General features: G+C 46.4%; 1 protein-coding gene across 7 annotated transcripts in view; it reads left to right on the forward strand.

The window, feature by feature from the left end:
* TLL1 (tolloid like 1) overlaps positions 6,047–15,177 on the forward strand; it is a 137,603-nt gene continuing 128,472 nt past the window's right edge. The window contains exons 1-2 of one of the 7 annotated variants that reach the window (XM_021394376.1): positions 6,047–6,120; positions 6,725–7,000. In XM_021394376.1, the coding sequence (XP_021250051.1) occupies positions 6,844–7,000 (157 nt within the window). In that variant the 5' untranslated portion in view covers positions 6,047–6,120; positions 6,725–6,843. Of the gene's footprint in view, positions 6,121–6,534; positions 7,514–15,177 lie in introns of those variants that run through there. The other 6 variants (XM_021394385.1, XM_021394384.1, XM_021394377.1 and 3 more) reach the window with 6 other exon arrangements.

Below are 15,177 nucleotides of genomic sequence, written 5' to 3' on the forward strand. Positions count from 1 at the left end.
TTTGAAGGTGACATATGATGCATATGTAAAATAATTAAAAGACAATCAAAAGCTTGTTCAACTCTAATCAAAAGGCTGTTTTGACTTTTTTAAAATCCCAGTAATAATGTTTTTAAACAAATTAAATGCTTGCTAACACCTGAAGTAGAATTATAATTTAAAATGTTACAAAACTCCAAATGTTTAGCAATAAAGATTAAAATTTTAAAATATTTCAGAAGAATCCTGGATAGATAGCTTTAAGACAGTAACATTATCACTGTACTGTATTACTTGAAACTTCATTCCCAAAGAAACCATGTTCACCAGCAACCGCTGTCTGGAAAGGTAAGTGATCCTGCTCAGCTCCTCTGCAAGTCACTGTAAGTTTGCTGCAGTGTTTGGCAATGAACAGCCTCTTGCAAAGTTGAGAACTGAATTGGGAGTGCTTTACCAACTCACAAAATTAAACTAAAAGCTTTGAAACAGTTTTTTTTTAACTGCATTGCATGTGAGATAATAAAGTAAACCACACAAAATCAAGTTGGCAGACAGTTAATTGTCAGTTTTTCATCTGGCAGTCTCTGTCTGCCTTCTGAAGAACTGCAAGCTAAGCTCTGCTAAGCTCAGAGCTCATAGGCAGTGTTTTTTAATTAAGAGGAGGGCAGGATGCCTCCTAATACTTGAAATGCAGCTGGCTTCAGAGAAGTGGATATTTAGTATGACCTCCTATGCTGAACCTTCCAACTTTGAACATTGCTTTAACAATTAAGCTCTTCTGGCCCTATGTTTAAATAGCTGTCCACAGCTACTGCAAATTGATTTATTGCCTGATGGGGATCAGGGATACTGAGCAAACACAGAACAGTTTATAATTTAAGTATTGCTCCACTGGTTTTGTTGTTGTTGCTTGATTACTTGTTTTAACATCAGCATGTGTTCTCAATGTCGCTTTATGCTCTTCTGCAGTTTTCAAACTGTTACAATGGAGAGGGCAAAACACACGTAACGTTACGAGCAAAGCCTCATAGAGCATCTTAATAAAGTTGCCTGACATGATCTGTACAGGGATACTGTTTAAGTTGCTTATGTCCCTTGACTTAATTGTACAGATTTGGTATGATGCTTTTCACATAGGTATCTGATGCAAACTGATTTTTAGTTTTCATTTCATGTTCTACAACCTTTATTTTAGAACATTAGCTTAAATTATCCAGATATTTTCAAATGAAGTTTGCAAATACATGGGTTTGCTTGTAATTAAATTCATAGCAGTATTTTTGGAAGAGCTTCAGTATGCACAGCCTGTAGGAAACATACTTAAATCTTGAATGGAACAGAAGGGAAGATAGAGTGAAGGGATGCATCCTTTTTTCCCTTTTAACATTACTATGGATTTAAATACCACCACAGTCAGCCTTGAATGTGGTTTCAGCAGCTCTCTTACCTGAGTGTCTCATCTGCAGTGGTATTGTACATGAACAATTTGATCTGAACCTTGCTTGGATCTGGGGCTGAGAAGATGAGATGCTTTCATGTGCTCAAAGCGCCTTTGTTGTAGCTATGGGATGATGGGGGCAGGTGGTCTGACATGATTAGGGAAGAAGAATTGATCTTGCAGTATGTAGAGTTGGCATAAAACTTCTTTCTAAGTCTTTATTCACTAGAAAGAGGTTAGGAGAAATCAGCAGAGGGAATGGTGGGCATATTTTGGGACCGTGAAATTATTTTGCATAAGGAAACTAGGCCTAAGATGTCACAGTGGTGAGACAGATGGAGGGTTGCAGGCAAAAAGAACTGCTGGAACAGCAATGTAATGGCAGTAGCAAGGGTAACTCTGGGTTGATAAATAAGGTCAAAGAGCAAGATCAACTTTTTGGTGCGTACCTGGAGCAAAGAACAGACAAGGAAGGTGGCTGTTGACATAAGGGGAAGTTAAATCAGGTGAGAAGTCATAAGAAAAGGATTAGCTAGAGAACGAGAGTGAAAAGAAACCAACAAAAAATTGCACAGCTGAATGTGCATCTCTGTGAGTGAGGAGTCCCAGAATAAGATTAAAGGAGAAAACAACTAGGACAGTTGGAACAGTGATGAGAGTCAGACACTAGCATTAGAGAGATAAGAAAAACAACACTGGGATGAAGAGCCAAGAGTGAGGAGGGAATGAATACAGGTTAGAAATAACAAACAAAGATAAGGCAAAACAAGGATGCAGGGAACAAGCAGATGGGAGTGTGCTATTAAAAAGTGCCCTCTCACAGATCTTGGGACTGAACCCAAGGTTCTCTGTCCCTTCTGTGACAGTGAAATGCAATGGTGAGGAGACTTAATAACACTGTATGCAGAGTAGGATCTGAAAGACTGTGTAGCGAACAAAGCATTGCCACGCATTCAGAAAAATAACCCAGAAAACATAACACTGGAGGGATTCTTGTTAATCCAGCAGAGGGATCTGTAGAAAAAAAATTGTATATGGATATACAATGAAAAACTGTTTCATATTACATAAGTAGATGTGAGAGAGAATGGAGAGAATAGATTTTACAGGTGAGCTTGTTGCTATTAAGATAATCATTGCTTTCTTTTTAACCTCAAAAGTTTGGTCTTAGTTTATATTATTTACTCGGTATATATCTTCCCTAATGAATAATTTGGAGAACCGGGGACTCCTTCAACACAGCTTTGGCTGTTTCAGAAGTGTTACAGGCATCATTGGGAAAAGCAATGGGCTTATCAGGAGATAAAAGCAGGAAGGTAACGAGCTCCCTCTGAGCTTCTCTGAGTTGGCCTCTGGAGCAATGCTGCAGGCCCCAGGAGCAGAGCAGAAATGGGCTCCAGCCTTCACGGCCATCAGCATGTGCTGAGCTCGGTGCTTGTGAATAAGCCTATTGTGTCCGCCCACCTCGAACTGTGTGCGGGATCAAGGCCTAAACAGGAGACAGATAGCCAAAGAATGAGGAGGAGTTGTGAGCAACCGTGTTTCAGATGTGGATTTATTTTTTTTAGGTCTGTGATTGTGTCTGTCTTTCTTGCAGACTTGTCCTTTTTTTAAAGATCTTTTTGTTTGTGTGGGAAGAGCAGAAGAGCCTCCGGCTTCCAGGATACAAAATAAAATACCCCTGCCACTTGTCACGTAACTTCATTTACCATTATCTGTGTCCCCGTGATATGCCCCTAACCAGGAAACCTAAAGGAATAGGGAAGATGCTCAGAGTTCTTGCTGTTGCTGTTGTGTTCCTTTGGTTGGTTGCCTTCCAGCTCAGCATTCTGGCTTTCTGTCCGCATGTTCGTTTCTTTGGAAACGGCTGTAGGATGGATTTTTGATTGACTGTGTTGTCAGATGGATTATCAGAGTTGTGAGCTTTTTGGAATGGTAGACATGAACGTGTGAGAAGAAAAAAAATATTTTGTACTTAAAACATTTCAAAATTTTGCATCATGAAAAAAGCTAGATGGAATATTTAACAGGTTACTTAAGGAAAAAGTTTGTTTTTTAAAGATGTCAACTACTTTTGTTACTGGGAAAAAATATTTAACTATGGGGAAATGTGACCAATGGGAGTATTAATAACTAAGCAATGTAGGATAATTCCTGCAGAGATGCAATGCTTATTTTAAACAGCAGTTTGAAGCTGTAGCTGCTCTGGATTCAGGGCAGAAACCAGCTTTTAGCCCGTCCTGTACTCACACCAATTTGTTACAGTGCTTATGTGTGCAGATCTCTGTGTTCTGAGGTTGTCTTCTGCCTGAGTCAGGGCTGGGTGGTGGCAGCTGTCCCCACACTCCTGGTGGCTCTGTGGTGCTGGAGGTTGGGGCAGGTTGTGGGCTGGGGGACGTCAGTATGCATCTTGCTGCAGGAGCTCATCTCCTGCTGCACAGAGCCCCATAGTCACCCTGCTGGGAGATGGGCATGGATCACATGTTGTACACTTCTTCCCTGGGTGCAGAACAATCAGGAAAGTCAGCATTTCTGCAGCAATGTTGACTAATGAGGATGCTTGTTGGACTGAGGGTGTTTCTGTTGTTGCGTTGAGGTGCATGGGCCTGGGAGAGAAAACGGATTTTTTATAGGTGCACGTACGAACAAGGCCAACAGAACAACCAGATCAATGTAGGGAGGTCCAGTGTGTGAAATTAGCATGGAGTTAGTGACACTGGGATGAAACATCCCATTTGTCAACATGGGAAGTAACACAAGCTTAATTTCTGATCAGATTGAGCTGGCATCTTTAGCAGAAGGTGGCCCTGCTCTGCGGCACCATGCAAGCAAAGGTGGCTGTCACCCAGGCCTGCTCTGCTGGAATGATGGGAGAGGACCCTGAAAGCTCCCTCGGAGGCAGAGCCAAGTGCTTGGCCCTGTTAGCTGTGGAAACTACTCTGAGGAAGAGGGGAAAGGAAAAGGCCCCAGTTTTCCCAGGCATTTCTGCGATGTGGTGGCATGTGGGGGCCTGTGACACGTGGCTGGGACAGAACTGGTATTGGATGCTGAAGGCAGTGGCTACACTGTTGGTGGCAGCTACTTAGCCTTTGGCTTTTTGCTCTGGAGAAATGTGATGGAGTTGGGAGGAACACAGATACAACCTGGATGCAAAAACGGATGCCGAAACGTAAGGAAGCACAGCACAATGTTTTAAATACATTGTCCATACTCGATGCTACTCTTCAGCATGCTCTGTTATTAAGCTGTGATTAGCTCTGTCTCAACCAACCCCTTCAGTTCTGACGGCACCTACAGCCAGGCAGCCCTTCTGTGCGAGGGCAGGGGTGGAAAAAGGGGTCTCGCCTTCCCCTAAAGCCTTTTTCCTTCGCAGTAGCTCAGCCCACCGAGCGGTGACAGTACACTGTGCCCACCCGCACTTTGCCCAACCACCCCGAACTCCCCGTCGAAGGAACGGGGCCGCCCCCGACGCGACGCTCCTGGCACAGCCCGGGGGGAAGGGACGATCTCTGGATTTCCACCCCTGCGACAGGAGGAAGGCGACCGGGAAGCGGTCTGTACGGGCTGGGGCGGGAGGAAAAGGCGCAGGCACTGCTTCGCGGCAGCCCTTTCAAAAGCCCGTGCTAAATGTGACACCCCGGCGGAGCGGGAGCTGAAGGAACTCCTCACAACCCGCCCCATTCCCCCCGCTCTTTTCCATGGAAACTCGTAAAAAGGGGGAGGAGGAGTAGAGTTTGCTGCGGAAAAGTCTCACCTTGGTCTGAAACCGTTTCAGGCCGCGTTCTGCAGGACCCGAGCTGCCCGTCTCGGGGGAGGGGAGGAGGCAGGGAGATCTTTAGCTACCTATATTTATATATATACACACACACTTTTTTTTTTTTTTCTGTCGATCTTATTTTATTCCAGCAGCAGTGTATCTCCACCCTCCGCCCTCCCCCTCGCTCCCTCCCTCGTTCCCTCCCTCCCTCCCCAGGTTGATCGGCTGAAGGCGGCTTTGCGCGCTGATCCCTCCTCGGGCTTTAAAGCGGCGCCGGCCCCGCGCGGCTCGGGGCGCTCAGCGGGACGGTGCGGAGCTGCGCGGAAACTTCGCTCGGGAGAGAAACGTCCACCGCTTTCCCGGCGATCCACGTGAGGACAGGAAAGCCCGGCTGCGAGATCTCAGTTTAACTTTTTTTTTTTTTTTTGCCTCGTTTTTTTTTTTTTTCTTCTGTTTGTTTGTTTGCTCTTACTTTCATTTTGGAGCCGGTTCCCAGCTGCTTGGCCCAACTTCTGCAGAGCGATGGACCTTTAAATCGCTTTCCTCTGTTTTAAGCAAACTATGGGCGCTTAAACTTTTCTCTCTCCCCCTCCCCCCCGCTCCCTCACCCCCCGCCCGCCCATGGGGCTCACGCTGCGGAGCCGCCGGCACGGGGAGCAGCACACCAGCACCGCGCTGCTTCCCCGTCCCCTCCATCGCAGCTGATCCCTCTCCTCCTCCATCACCCCTTCTCTCTGTCCTCGGGCTTTTTGGATGCCGGGAGCCGAGCCGTGCGTTGTTTGATTTGATCTCGCTTCTTTTGTTGTTGTCTAAATGCCGCGCACCGCTTATCTAGAGGGAGAGCTCTCTGGAGATAGGGGCGGCCGGTGAACGCGCATGTTGCTGTAGGACTATCGAGGGAGCGGATCGGCAGCAGCCCGGATCCTGACCCTGCCTGTATGAATAAGTAAGCAGGATGCTGACGATGTGCGTTAGTTGCCTGTAAGGTTGTCGTAAGTTAAAGGGGGACGGAGGAGGGGGGGGGGGGGGTTGACCAGAGACAGAGCGCAGAGTAAGTGCGCGGCGGGGGAGGCCCTGACACTTGGCTCTGTCGCCTCCCATCGCTCGGGCTCCGCGCTTTGCCGGAGCGGACCCCCCACCCCCGCTCCCTTTTCTTCGCGTCCGTCCTTCTTTCTTTTCTCTCCTTCCCTCTCCCCGCGGTAGTTCGCTGATGTACAGCCCGGATCCATCTTCCGGCAGCAGCAGCGGCGGCGGCAACAGCGGGACCGGGGGCGGCGGCGCGGCGGAGCGCGGGCCGGGCGCGGAGCGGGGCGCGGGCAGCGGCCGCCGCCGGGGCGGGAAGTTTGCCCGGGCTGCGCTGGAGGCGGGGGGACGCCCCAAGAGCCGGCACCTCCCGGCCTGAGCCCACCCCCACGCCCAGCCACCCACACGCCCGGCGGGGTGCGGGCAGGAGGGGCGGCGGAGCTCATGCTGCCTGGGGCTACCTAGGGAGCAGCGGCTCTAGGTGCTGAAGGAGAAACAAACCAACCCACCAACCCACTCATCCCCAGCCGACCCCGAAGCTGCCGTTCCTCCATCCCTTACCCTCCTTTCTCAAGCCGGCGCGCACGGCGGAGCCGCCCGCCTAACTCCGCTGCGCCCCGCGCACCGCCTCTCCGCCCGAGGGAGGATGAAAATGCTCTGCTGGCGGCTGGCGCTGTGGCTGGCCGCCTGGGCTGTCTGTGGGAAGCCGTCCTCCTGCTCTGCCCTCGATTATGACTACACTTACGATTTCACTGAAGAGGATAAAGCCGAGGCGATAGATTATAAGGATCCCTGCAAAGCCGGTAAGTGACTTCCCCGCCCGGCGCAGCTCCCCACCCCCTCCCCAGATGGTGACTTTGTCCCGGCTTCACTCCGCTGGCTGCCGAGGGGCCTCACCTGCTCCTCCCCGGGGAGCGGGCGGGCCGGGAGCTGCGTTGCCGGCCGGGCACGCGGAAGTTGCGCGAGGCGCTTCACGGAGCTCGGAGGCTCGCGGGCACCGCTCCGCACCGAGCGCGGAGCTCCGCCCGGCGCCGCCCCCGCGGCCCCCGATCTCCCTTCCGCACCGCAACCTGTCGGCCCCGGCCGGCGCTCGGCTCCTGGGGGCGGGCCCGGGGCGGGCTCTGGGCGCCGGCTGCTCCGCGATGAATATTGACATCGGGATCGCGGGGTCGGGCGGGGCGTGCAGCCCCGTCTGCGTGAGTGACTCACGTCCGAGCGGCGCGGAGAGAGTGAAGAGAGCATCCGCGCGCTCTGCGCGGCGAGGGAGTCCTGTGATGTGAGTGTGTCGGTTTAAGACGTCAGCTTCCTTATGCCAGGTACGGTGGTTGGTCCGTGCGGTGCTCCGCAGCCTTCTCGCTGACCTTAGGAACCGCTTCACTTCAGCACGCGGGTGTCTCTCTCGTCGATACGTTTTCTCAAAACGCGGTGGTCATCCGCTCCCAATGCTGTTAAATGAGTGCTGAAGTTTTCCAGCAATCTCCTTTGCATTAATTAGTTACTTTATATGCTGCAGACTGGTTCAGCCAAAGGTTGCGTGCACCGTGTCTGTGTGGTTTTGTTTAATTTATTGAGGGGAATGTGGTGAACATATATGCCAGCTATGCAGACGCTGCGTTTTCCTAATCACAAAAATAGTTTGTTCCGAAGTGTGAATTGTTAGGTCTTACATGCCTGCAGCTGATGAATGCCCCAGTTCAAAAGAGGTAGAAGCGACTGCAAACAAAACGTTTTTTTTTCCAATTAGCACTCACAAACAAACGTAGCTGGTCATAATTAAGCTGAGATCTTTTTTTCCTGGTCCCTAATTCTTTAGGAAGATTCATATGCATCGTTTTACTTAGTAAGTGTATTCGCTCTACCTGCAGGGGTGTTTTTTTCATAATTCTTGCTTCATAGTGGAAGTAATTAGAAATTGCAATATGCGACAGCTTTTTAAGCTTATGCATGAGAGAAGGATGATGGTAAGAATCTGTGGAGTATGATTGGTGTTGCCAATTCCCTGCCATCACTGTTTTGTTTAGAGAAAAAGGCATATGTTTGGAAAGCTTGGCCCATTTAAGTATTTCATGGAAGTTCTTGCTGCTGCTGCTGCTTCTTCGTGAGGTGCTTGAATACTACTGTGATGAGAGAGAGCCTGTGAATTCCTGATACCTGCAATCCCCATCAAAGATCAAAGATGATGAGAGCTGCAGATGTTCAGCCTCTATTAGGAGCATACCCAGTTGTGCATTCTGGCTCAGCCAGGTCTGATCTGACCCTCTCGGATGGGTGCAGGGCTGCCAGGAGTCATTTACATGACTCTTTTTTACCTGTTCAGGCTGACAACAGTGAGGCCTCAGCTAGAAGTGAAGTTCAGCAACTTGGCACAAGAGGAGAAACACCCAAACTCAGTTAGGATTTTACAAAGTAATGCACTATAAAAACTCCAGAGAGTCCAGTGCAGATTTTACAGACCTGCCAGAATAATCTGACCTACCATAATTTGTAAGTAAATAAGATCCTTTGAAACCAGCCACAACTAAGGCCCACAAATATGCTGATGCAGGCTGAATTTGCCTTTATTTTAAAAGCCACTTGCATTCTGCTTTTCTCTGCTCAGTGGTATTTGCTGCTTAGTTCTTATTCCTCGATCCACGTGAGGAAATGTTCATGACTTTGCGGCATCCAGTGCAGCACAGAGGGCCTCAGGTCTACATCAGCTATAACTCTATGTAGGTAGTTATTCATAGATGTAGTCCCAGCTCTCTTGGATCAGGCTTCTTTTGTTAGGCTCCTCTTTTCTCTGTTTTTCCCTTTTGTGGAAGAGCTGGAGAAAGTTACCAGAAATGGAAAGTGGCAGCCTCTAACACGTTATTTATGTTTTGTAATTGTTTTTCAGTATTCTGTGTGCATTTTAACGGTTAATGGAAAAGGGCTCATTTTGGCTAGCCTGCTTGGAATCGTACTGTTCTTTGGAAGTTAAATCCCCAGAAGCAGAGCACAGTGCAGAATGCTGTAGAGGCTTACAAGTACATTATCTTACTATGTTTCCAGCTTGATGAAAACTGAAATCCTTAGATAACAGGAGTCTGATGGATGCACAGATGATGGGTTGAATTTTTTATGGAACTGACGTTCTCAGCTGTGTTTTAAAACAAACAAACAAAAAAACTGGCAGCTGTTTTGCAATAAACCCATGCTTGAGTGTCAGCAGTGAAGCCAGTACCTTGAGAGCCCTGGGAGCAAGGGGCTGAGGAAGAGGTGCCTGGAGAAGTGCTGTTGTGGTGCTGCTTAGGAGGAGTAGGTAAGAAAGCTGTTGACACTGAGATTAACTTGATGAGCTGTGTGGTTTCCTGTGTGTTTTTCTGCAGTCCTTTAACCTAGGGATGAATTTTGGGTCATGCTACTTCTCCTTCTAACAAGTCTCCTGGCATTCTCTAACAGTGGGATGTGATGTAATGTGGTTTCTGTGCTTCTGATGTCTCAGATATTTCCTTGTGTCTCTCTGCAGGATATTGCTCTCAGTGTTTACCATGGTGAAGTTCAAGTATAAGGCATTCTTAGTTTATCTTCCAGGATCTAATTTGCTGGAAGATGTGAAAATGGGAACACCATGCTCATCCCTGTGGCAGGCTTTAAATAATCTGGCAATATAGATCAACTTTTATATAGAGCAAGTATTACTCCAAAAATTAAAATGTTTAGTTAGATTTAAATGGGCAATGTCAAGCTTCTCAAGTTGCAGCATTCATCTATGTGTATCTCTGGATTCCTGAGATGTTACTTTTTCTGACCTTACTATAGCCTGCAATGTCTGAAGGATGTTGACTGAGAAATATATAGAGTGAAATGACAATTATAGGATGGGAAACACTTTTCCTACCCATCGATAGCCTGCACTTAGTTTGTATTAAAGTTTTTGGGATGCTTTTGTTTTGCTTCTTCAAAAAGGAAAAAGGAAACAGCAGAGAATGGCTGAGTGATATTCTGGTGTGATCTTCCAATTGAAATACTTTTGTCGACTTGTGAGAAATTAGGAAACAGGGCTTAGCTTTGGTGTATATCTGCATCACCAAGGTCTATTACTCCTTTAATGTTTCTTCTCGGAGATATTTCACTTTGGAAGAAATTATAAAAGTTTCAGGAATAGGCTCAGGGGTGAATTCCTTGATCTCTTGATTTTCCCTGTTGTGGGCCTTGGTTGTCTTTGCACCAGAAATTGTTTTGCACTGAGGAAACTTCCCAAGAAAAGCATCCTTTAAAGCTGTTATGTTCTTACAGTAGGTAATTTGGATGGTGTTTTAATATTGAGATGCATGTTTTCAGCTGTAAGCATGCTAATATGCAGTCTGGTAATGCGAAAATTCTTGAAACCTATTGTTACATGCTTGAATCTGCTGCATCATTTATATAGTGGAGATCTTTTTTCTTTTTTTCAGTTATGCCTTAAATTCAGAAAGATATCTTGTGCAGTTCATACTAATATAGAGGTTGTACCTCTAATGTCAGCTGTCAGGCTGACAGAACTGTGTCTGTTCATGCGGCAAACGCACAGTGTAGGCAGCTGAAACAGAAACAGGCTTTTTAAAATGGTCTGTCCCAAATGGCCTCCATCCTGCTGTGAATTCACTTACAGGGTGAATGAGACTACTGAAAAAGTTAGGTTTTAAGTCATATTTCATTTTGGAGTTCTACACCATTACTTTCTCTGTGATGCTCTTTATTGTGGTATCTCAATATCTTTAAAAGAGATTCTTCTGAACACGAAGTTCTCTGCTTCACTGAAAAGATTATTTCAGTAGTGAAACTCTGGGAAAACTGTAGTAAACACATATGTTTGACTTGCTAACTTTGTGAATATCCTTCCATACCAAAAGCTCAATTTCATGTCCAGACTGCTCTCCATAGGGATCAGTTTCTGAATATATTTCCGGTGTGTCAAACAAGTGACCTGCAAGGAGTGGTATTACACCACTGCAAAACAAGCCTAATTGACAAACCTAATTGAGCCTGGAAGCAGGTCCCCCAGGCAATCTCAGAAACACTCACCACACCTGGATGTCTGCCTTATGTCATTCTTATTGCCCCTCTGGAAAACAGAGTTGATAGTCTTATGACATAATTCCATTCACTTCTTTTTGGAGAGAAACGGTCGCATCTGTAGTGTGCGATATTGACAGAAGGGCTGTAAAAATGGAGGAGTCAACTTCTGGCTCTCACAGGCACAGACGACTCTGAGGAGGAAAACAGACTTCTTTTTTTTTTTTTTCCTGGATACATTACAGTACTCTAAATTTTATAACAGTGAATAAACTAAACAAGGGGAGAAATCTCTATTCTTTGTTTAGATAATGTGTGTTTATCCTCAAACTCAGAAAGGTTTTTATAGTCTAGCTGTAGATTCATGAAGAGTAGGTTTATAGAATGCTGAAAAACATGATTATACAACATTATTTTTTTTAAACTTATGTATATATGTATATATTTAACTGAAGAAAAGATAACTCCAAACGAATTTCAGAGTAGACGTAAGCTTTGCGTTTTCAAAGATTTTGAAAGGATAGGCAGCATTTCATAGTGTTCGCCAAACTTTTCTTTGCCTTCTTAGGGGCCATCTACCGTACTTTGTTCTTGTCCTGCAATTGTTTGAGTTGGAAGGGACTTTTCCCTGCAATGAAATGGAACACCTACATCTAGATATGTAGCTCAGAGCCTCCTCCAGCCTGACCTTTAATGTTTCCAGGGACGGGGCTTCCACCACGTCTCTGGGCAACCTGATCAGTGCTTCACCATCCCTATTGTAAAAATCTTCTTCCTTATATCCTATCTAAACTTCTCCTCCTTTGGTCTGAAACCATTTCCCCTTGTCCTGTTGCAACAGACCCTGCTAAAGAATCCCCTTATTTTGTATAGCCCCCCTTTAGATACTGAAAGGCTGTGATGAGTTCTTCTCAGATCTTTCTCTTCTCCAGGCAGAACTGCCCCAGATCTCTCAGCCTGTCCACATAGGGAAGATGTTTCATCCCTTGGATCAGTTTTGTGACCCCCCCGCACTGGATGCGCTCCAGCAGGTCCATATCTCTCCTGCACTGAGGACTCCACATCTAGACACATTACTGCAGGTGAGGCCTCACCAGTGCAGAGTAGAGGGGCAGGATCACCTCCCTTGACCTACTGGTCATGCTTCTTTTGATGCAGCCCAGGGTACGGTTGGTTTTCTGGGCTGTGAGGGCACACTGCTGGCTCATGTCCAGCTTACCATCTACTCGTGCCCTCAGGTCCTTTTTGTCAGGGTTGTTCTCAATCCTTTTGTCACCTAGCTTGCATTGATAGTTGAGATTTCTGCAATCCATATGCAAGATCTTGCACTTGAATTTGTTGAACCTCATGAGGTTCACCTGGGCCCACTGCTTAAGCCTGTCTAGGTCTCTGGACAGCATCCAGTCCCTCAGGGATGTTGACTGCACCACAGAGCTTGGTGTCATCTGCAGACTTGCTGAGGGTGCACATTTGATCTCATTGTCCATGTCATTGATGAAGATATTAAAGAGCATTGATACCCAGTGATGACCCCTGAGGGACACCACTCATCATAGATCTCCATCTAAACACTGAACCACTGACCACCACTCTCTGGGTATGATCTTGCAACCAGTTCCTCGTCCATCAATCAATCCATCCATCAAATCCATATCTTTCCAGTTTGGGGAGAAGGATGTTGTGAGGGACTGTGTCAAAGGCCTTACTGAAGTCCAGATGGATGACATCAGTGATTCTGATGCAGTTACACCATCATAGAAGGCCACCAGGTTGGTTGGGCAAGACTTGCCCCTAGTGAAGCCCTACTGGTTGTTTCGTATCACCTCCGAGTCTTCCATGAGCCTTAGCATTCTTTCAGGAGTATCTGTTCCAAGATCTTCCCCAGAAAAGAGGTGAGACTGACAGGTCAGTAGCTCCCTGGGTCATCCTTTCTATCCTTCTTGAAAATGGATGTGACGTTGCCTTTTTTCCAGTTGCAAGGGACTTCACCTCACCATCATGACTTTTCAAATATCATCAAGAGTGGTTTGGTGACTACATCAGCCAATTTCCTCAGGACTCTGGGATGCATCTCGTCCGGGACCCATAGACTTATGGTTGTTCAGATTCCTCAGGTAGTTGCAAATCTGGTCTTTGCTTACAGCAGGAGGGCCATTGCTCCACCAGTCTCCACCTTCCAAACTATCCTCTTGAGGGATGTGTGAAGAGCAGTTGCAAAAAAAGTTGTTGAGTACATCAGCCTTCTCCTTGTCTGTTGTTACTAGCTTGCCTGTATTGGTCACTACGAGTGGGGGTATACCCTCTTGGTCTCTCCTTTTCTGGTTGATGTACCTATAGAAGCCTTGCTTATTCTTCTTAGTGCCCCTTGCCAAGTCCACTTGCAGTTGGGCCTTGGCCTTCCTGACCCCATCCCTATGCAGCCTATCAGGATCACTGTAATCCTCCTAGGCTACCAGTCCCTGCTTTCGCTGCATGTGCATTTTCTTCTTGCTTTCCAGTTTGGCCAGCAGGTCCCAGTGCAGCAGTGCCTGTCTCTTGCCTTCCTTTCCTGACTTCCTCCACTTGGAGAGGTCTTGTGCCCTAAGGAAAGCTTCCTTAAAGATATGCAAGTTCTACTTGCTGCCTTTTCCTTGAGGATTGGTTTCCCACGGGGTTTTGTTGACTAACTCCCTGAAGAGCTAGAAATTGGCTTTCCTAAAGTTTAGAATTGAGATTTTCCTCTTTGTCTGTCCCATATCCCTCAGGAGTGTGAACTCCACCATTGCATGATCACTACAGCCCAAGCAGCCTCCAATCCTGATGTCATCAGTCAGTTCACTTGTTAGCAAGCAAGAGGTCCAGTATTGCATCTCCCCTGGCAGGGCTGTGTGTTACTTGAGTGCAGTCTATTTCTCCCATCCCTGATCACAAACAGCCTGTCTTCCTCCCTGCTACATTCTTTCAGAGTTACAGCCATTGAAAGTGTGACTAGAAAAACCTTTGTGTATTTTCAGTTATCTCTTCCTACGACATTTTTCTTTGCTAAGAAAGTGCCAACTGTTGATTTGTTGATGTGTTTTGATGGATGTTCACTCTTCATATCTGCTGCTTATCTTTTACTTTTTTCAATCTCATCTCTTTCATTGTTCCTATGACAAATTTCCTCACTTTTGGATTCCCCTTCACTGAGTGCACTTCCTTGCTTTTTCCTGTGCTGCTTGTCCAGTAGGATTCTCTTCTTTGTGTACCCTTAACTTATTCTTATCTGGGTTGCGGGTAGCGATTATTTCCTTTAAATGTAACTTCTAACTTTCTGTAAGGTTATCCTCTAGCGCTCTGATAGTTCTGTAGCAAAGCAACTGGACAGCTATGTCCATCGCTGGAAAGGAGAAGAATGGGAGGACTGTGCCTTACCAAGTGTTGTCAGATGCCTAGAACTGGAAGAGTACTTAGTGGACTGCCAGTGATCTGTTAAACACTGCATGTTAAATTCTGATATATCCACCTATAAATATTTATACGGAACACATACCTGAACCTTCTGTCTCTGTTTGACTCATGTACGTAAATACCAAGATCTGATGTGAAGACTATCCTTGCCAGACGGTAGAAGTACTAGAAGTACTTGAAATTGTATTCATTTCAAGTACTAGAAGTACTTGAAATGAATAATAATACATCAGAAGAGATGGAGCTGGGGAGTGTGAAGGTGAAGGCCGTGCCATAGGCATGTGTAGAGGGCCTGTGGTGCAACTCTGAGCAGATGCACAACCCATGGGATGAGTGGTTGCTCTAGCAGGCTACTTCAGAGGCAGTTCTTACCAATTGCCTGTGTCATGGTCTGCATGTGAAAATTTAGAGTGACTATAAACCTGTGCGCATCAAGTGTTTGAGAATATTTGAGCACAGATAGCTCTTACAGAGCAATAATACTTCAGAATGTAAGTTTGTGGTTTCTTTTTCAATGTTTAAAAACAGAGAT

The sequence above is a fragment of the Numida meleagris genome, chromosome 4 (assembly GCF_002078875.1).
Source record: "Numida meleagris isolate 19003 breed g44 Domestic line chromosome 4, NumMel1.0, whole genome shotgun sequence".
In the NCBI taxonomy this organism is placed as follows: domain Eukaryota; kingdom Metazoa; phylum Chordata; class Aves; order Galliformes; family Numididae; genus Numida; species Numida meleagris.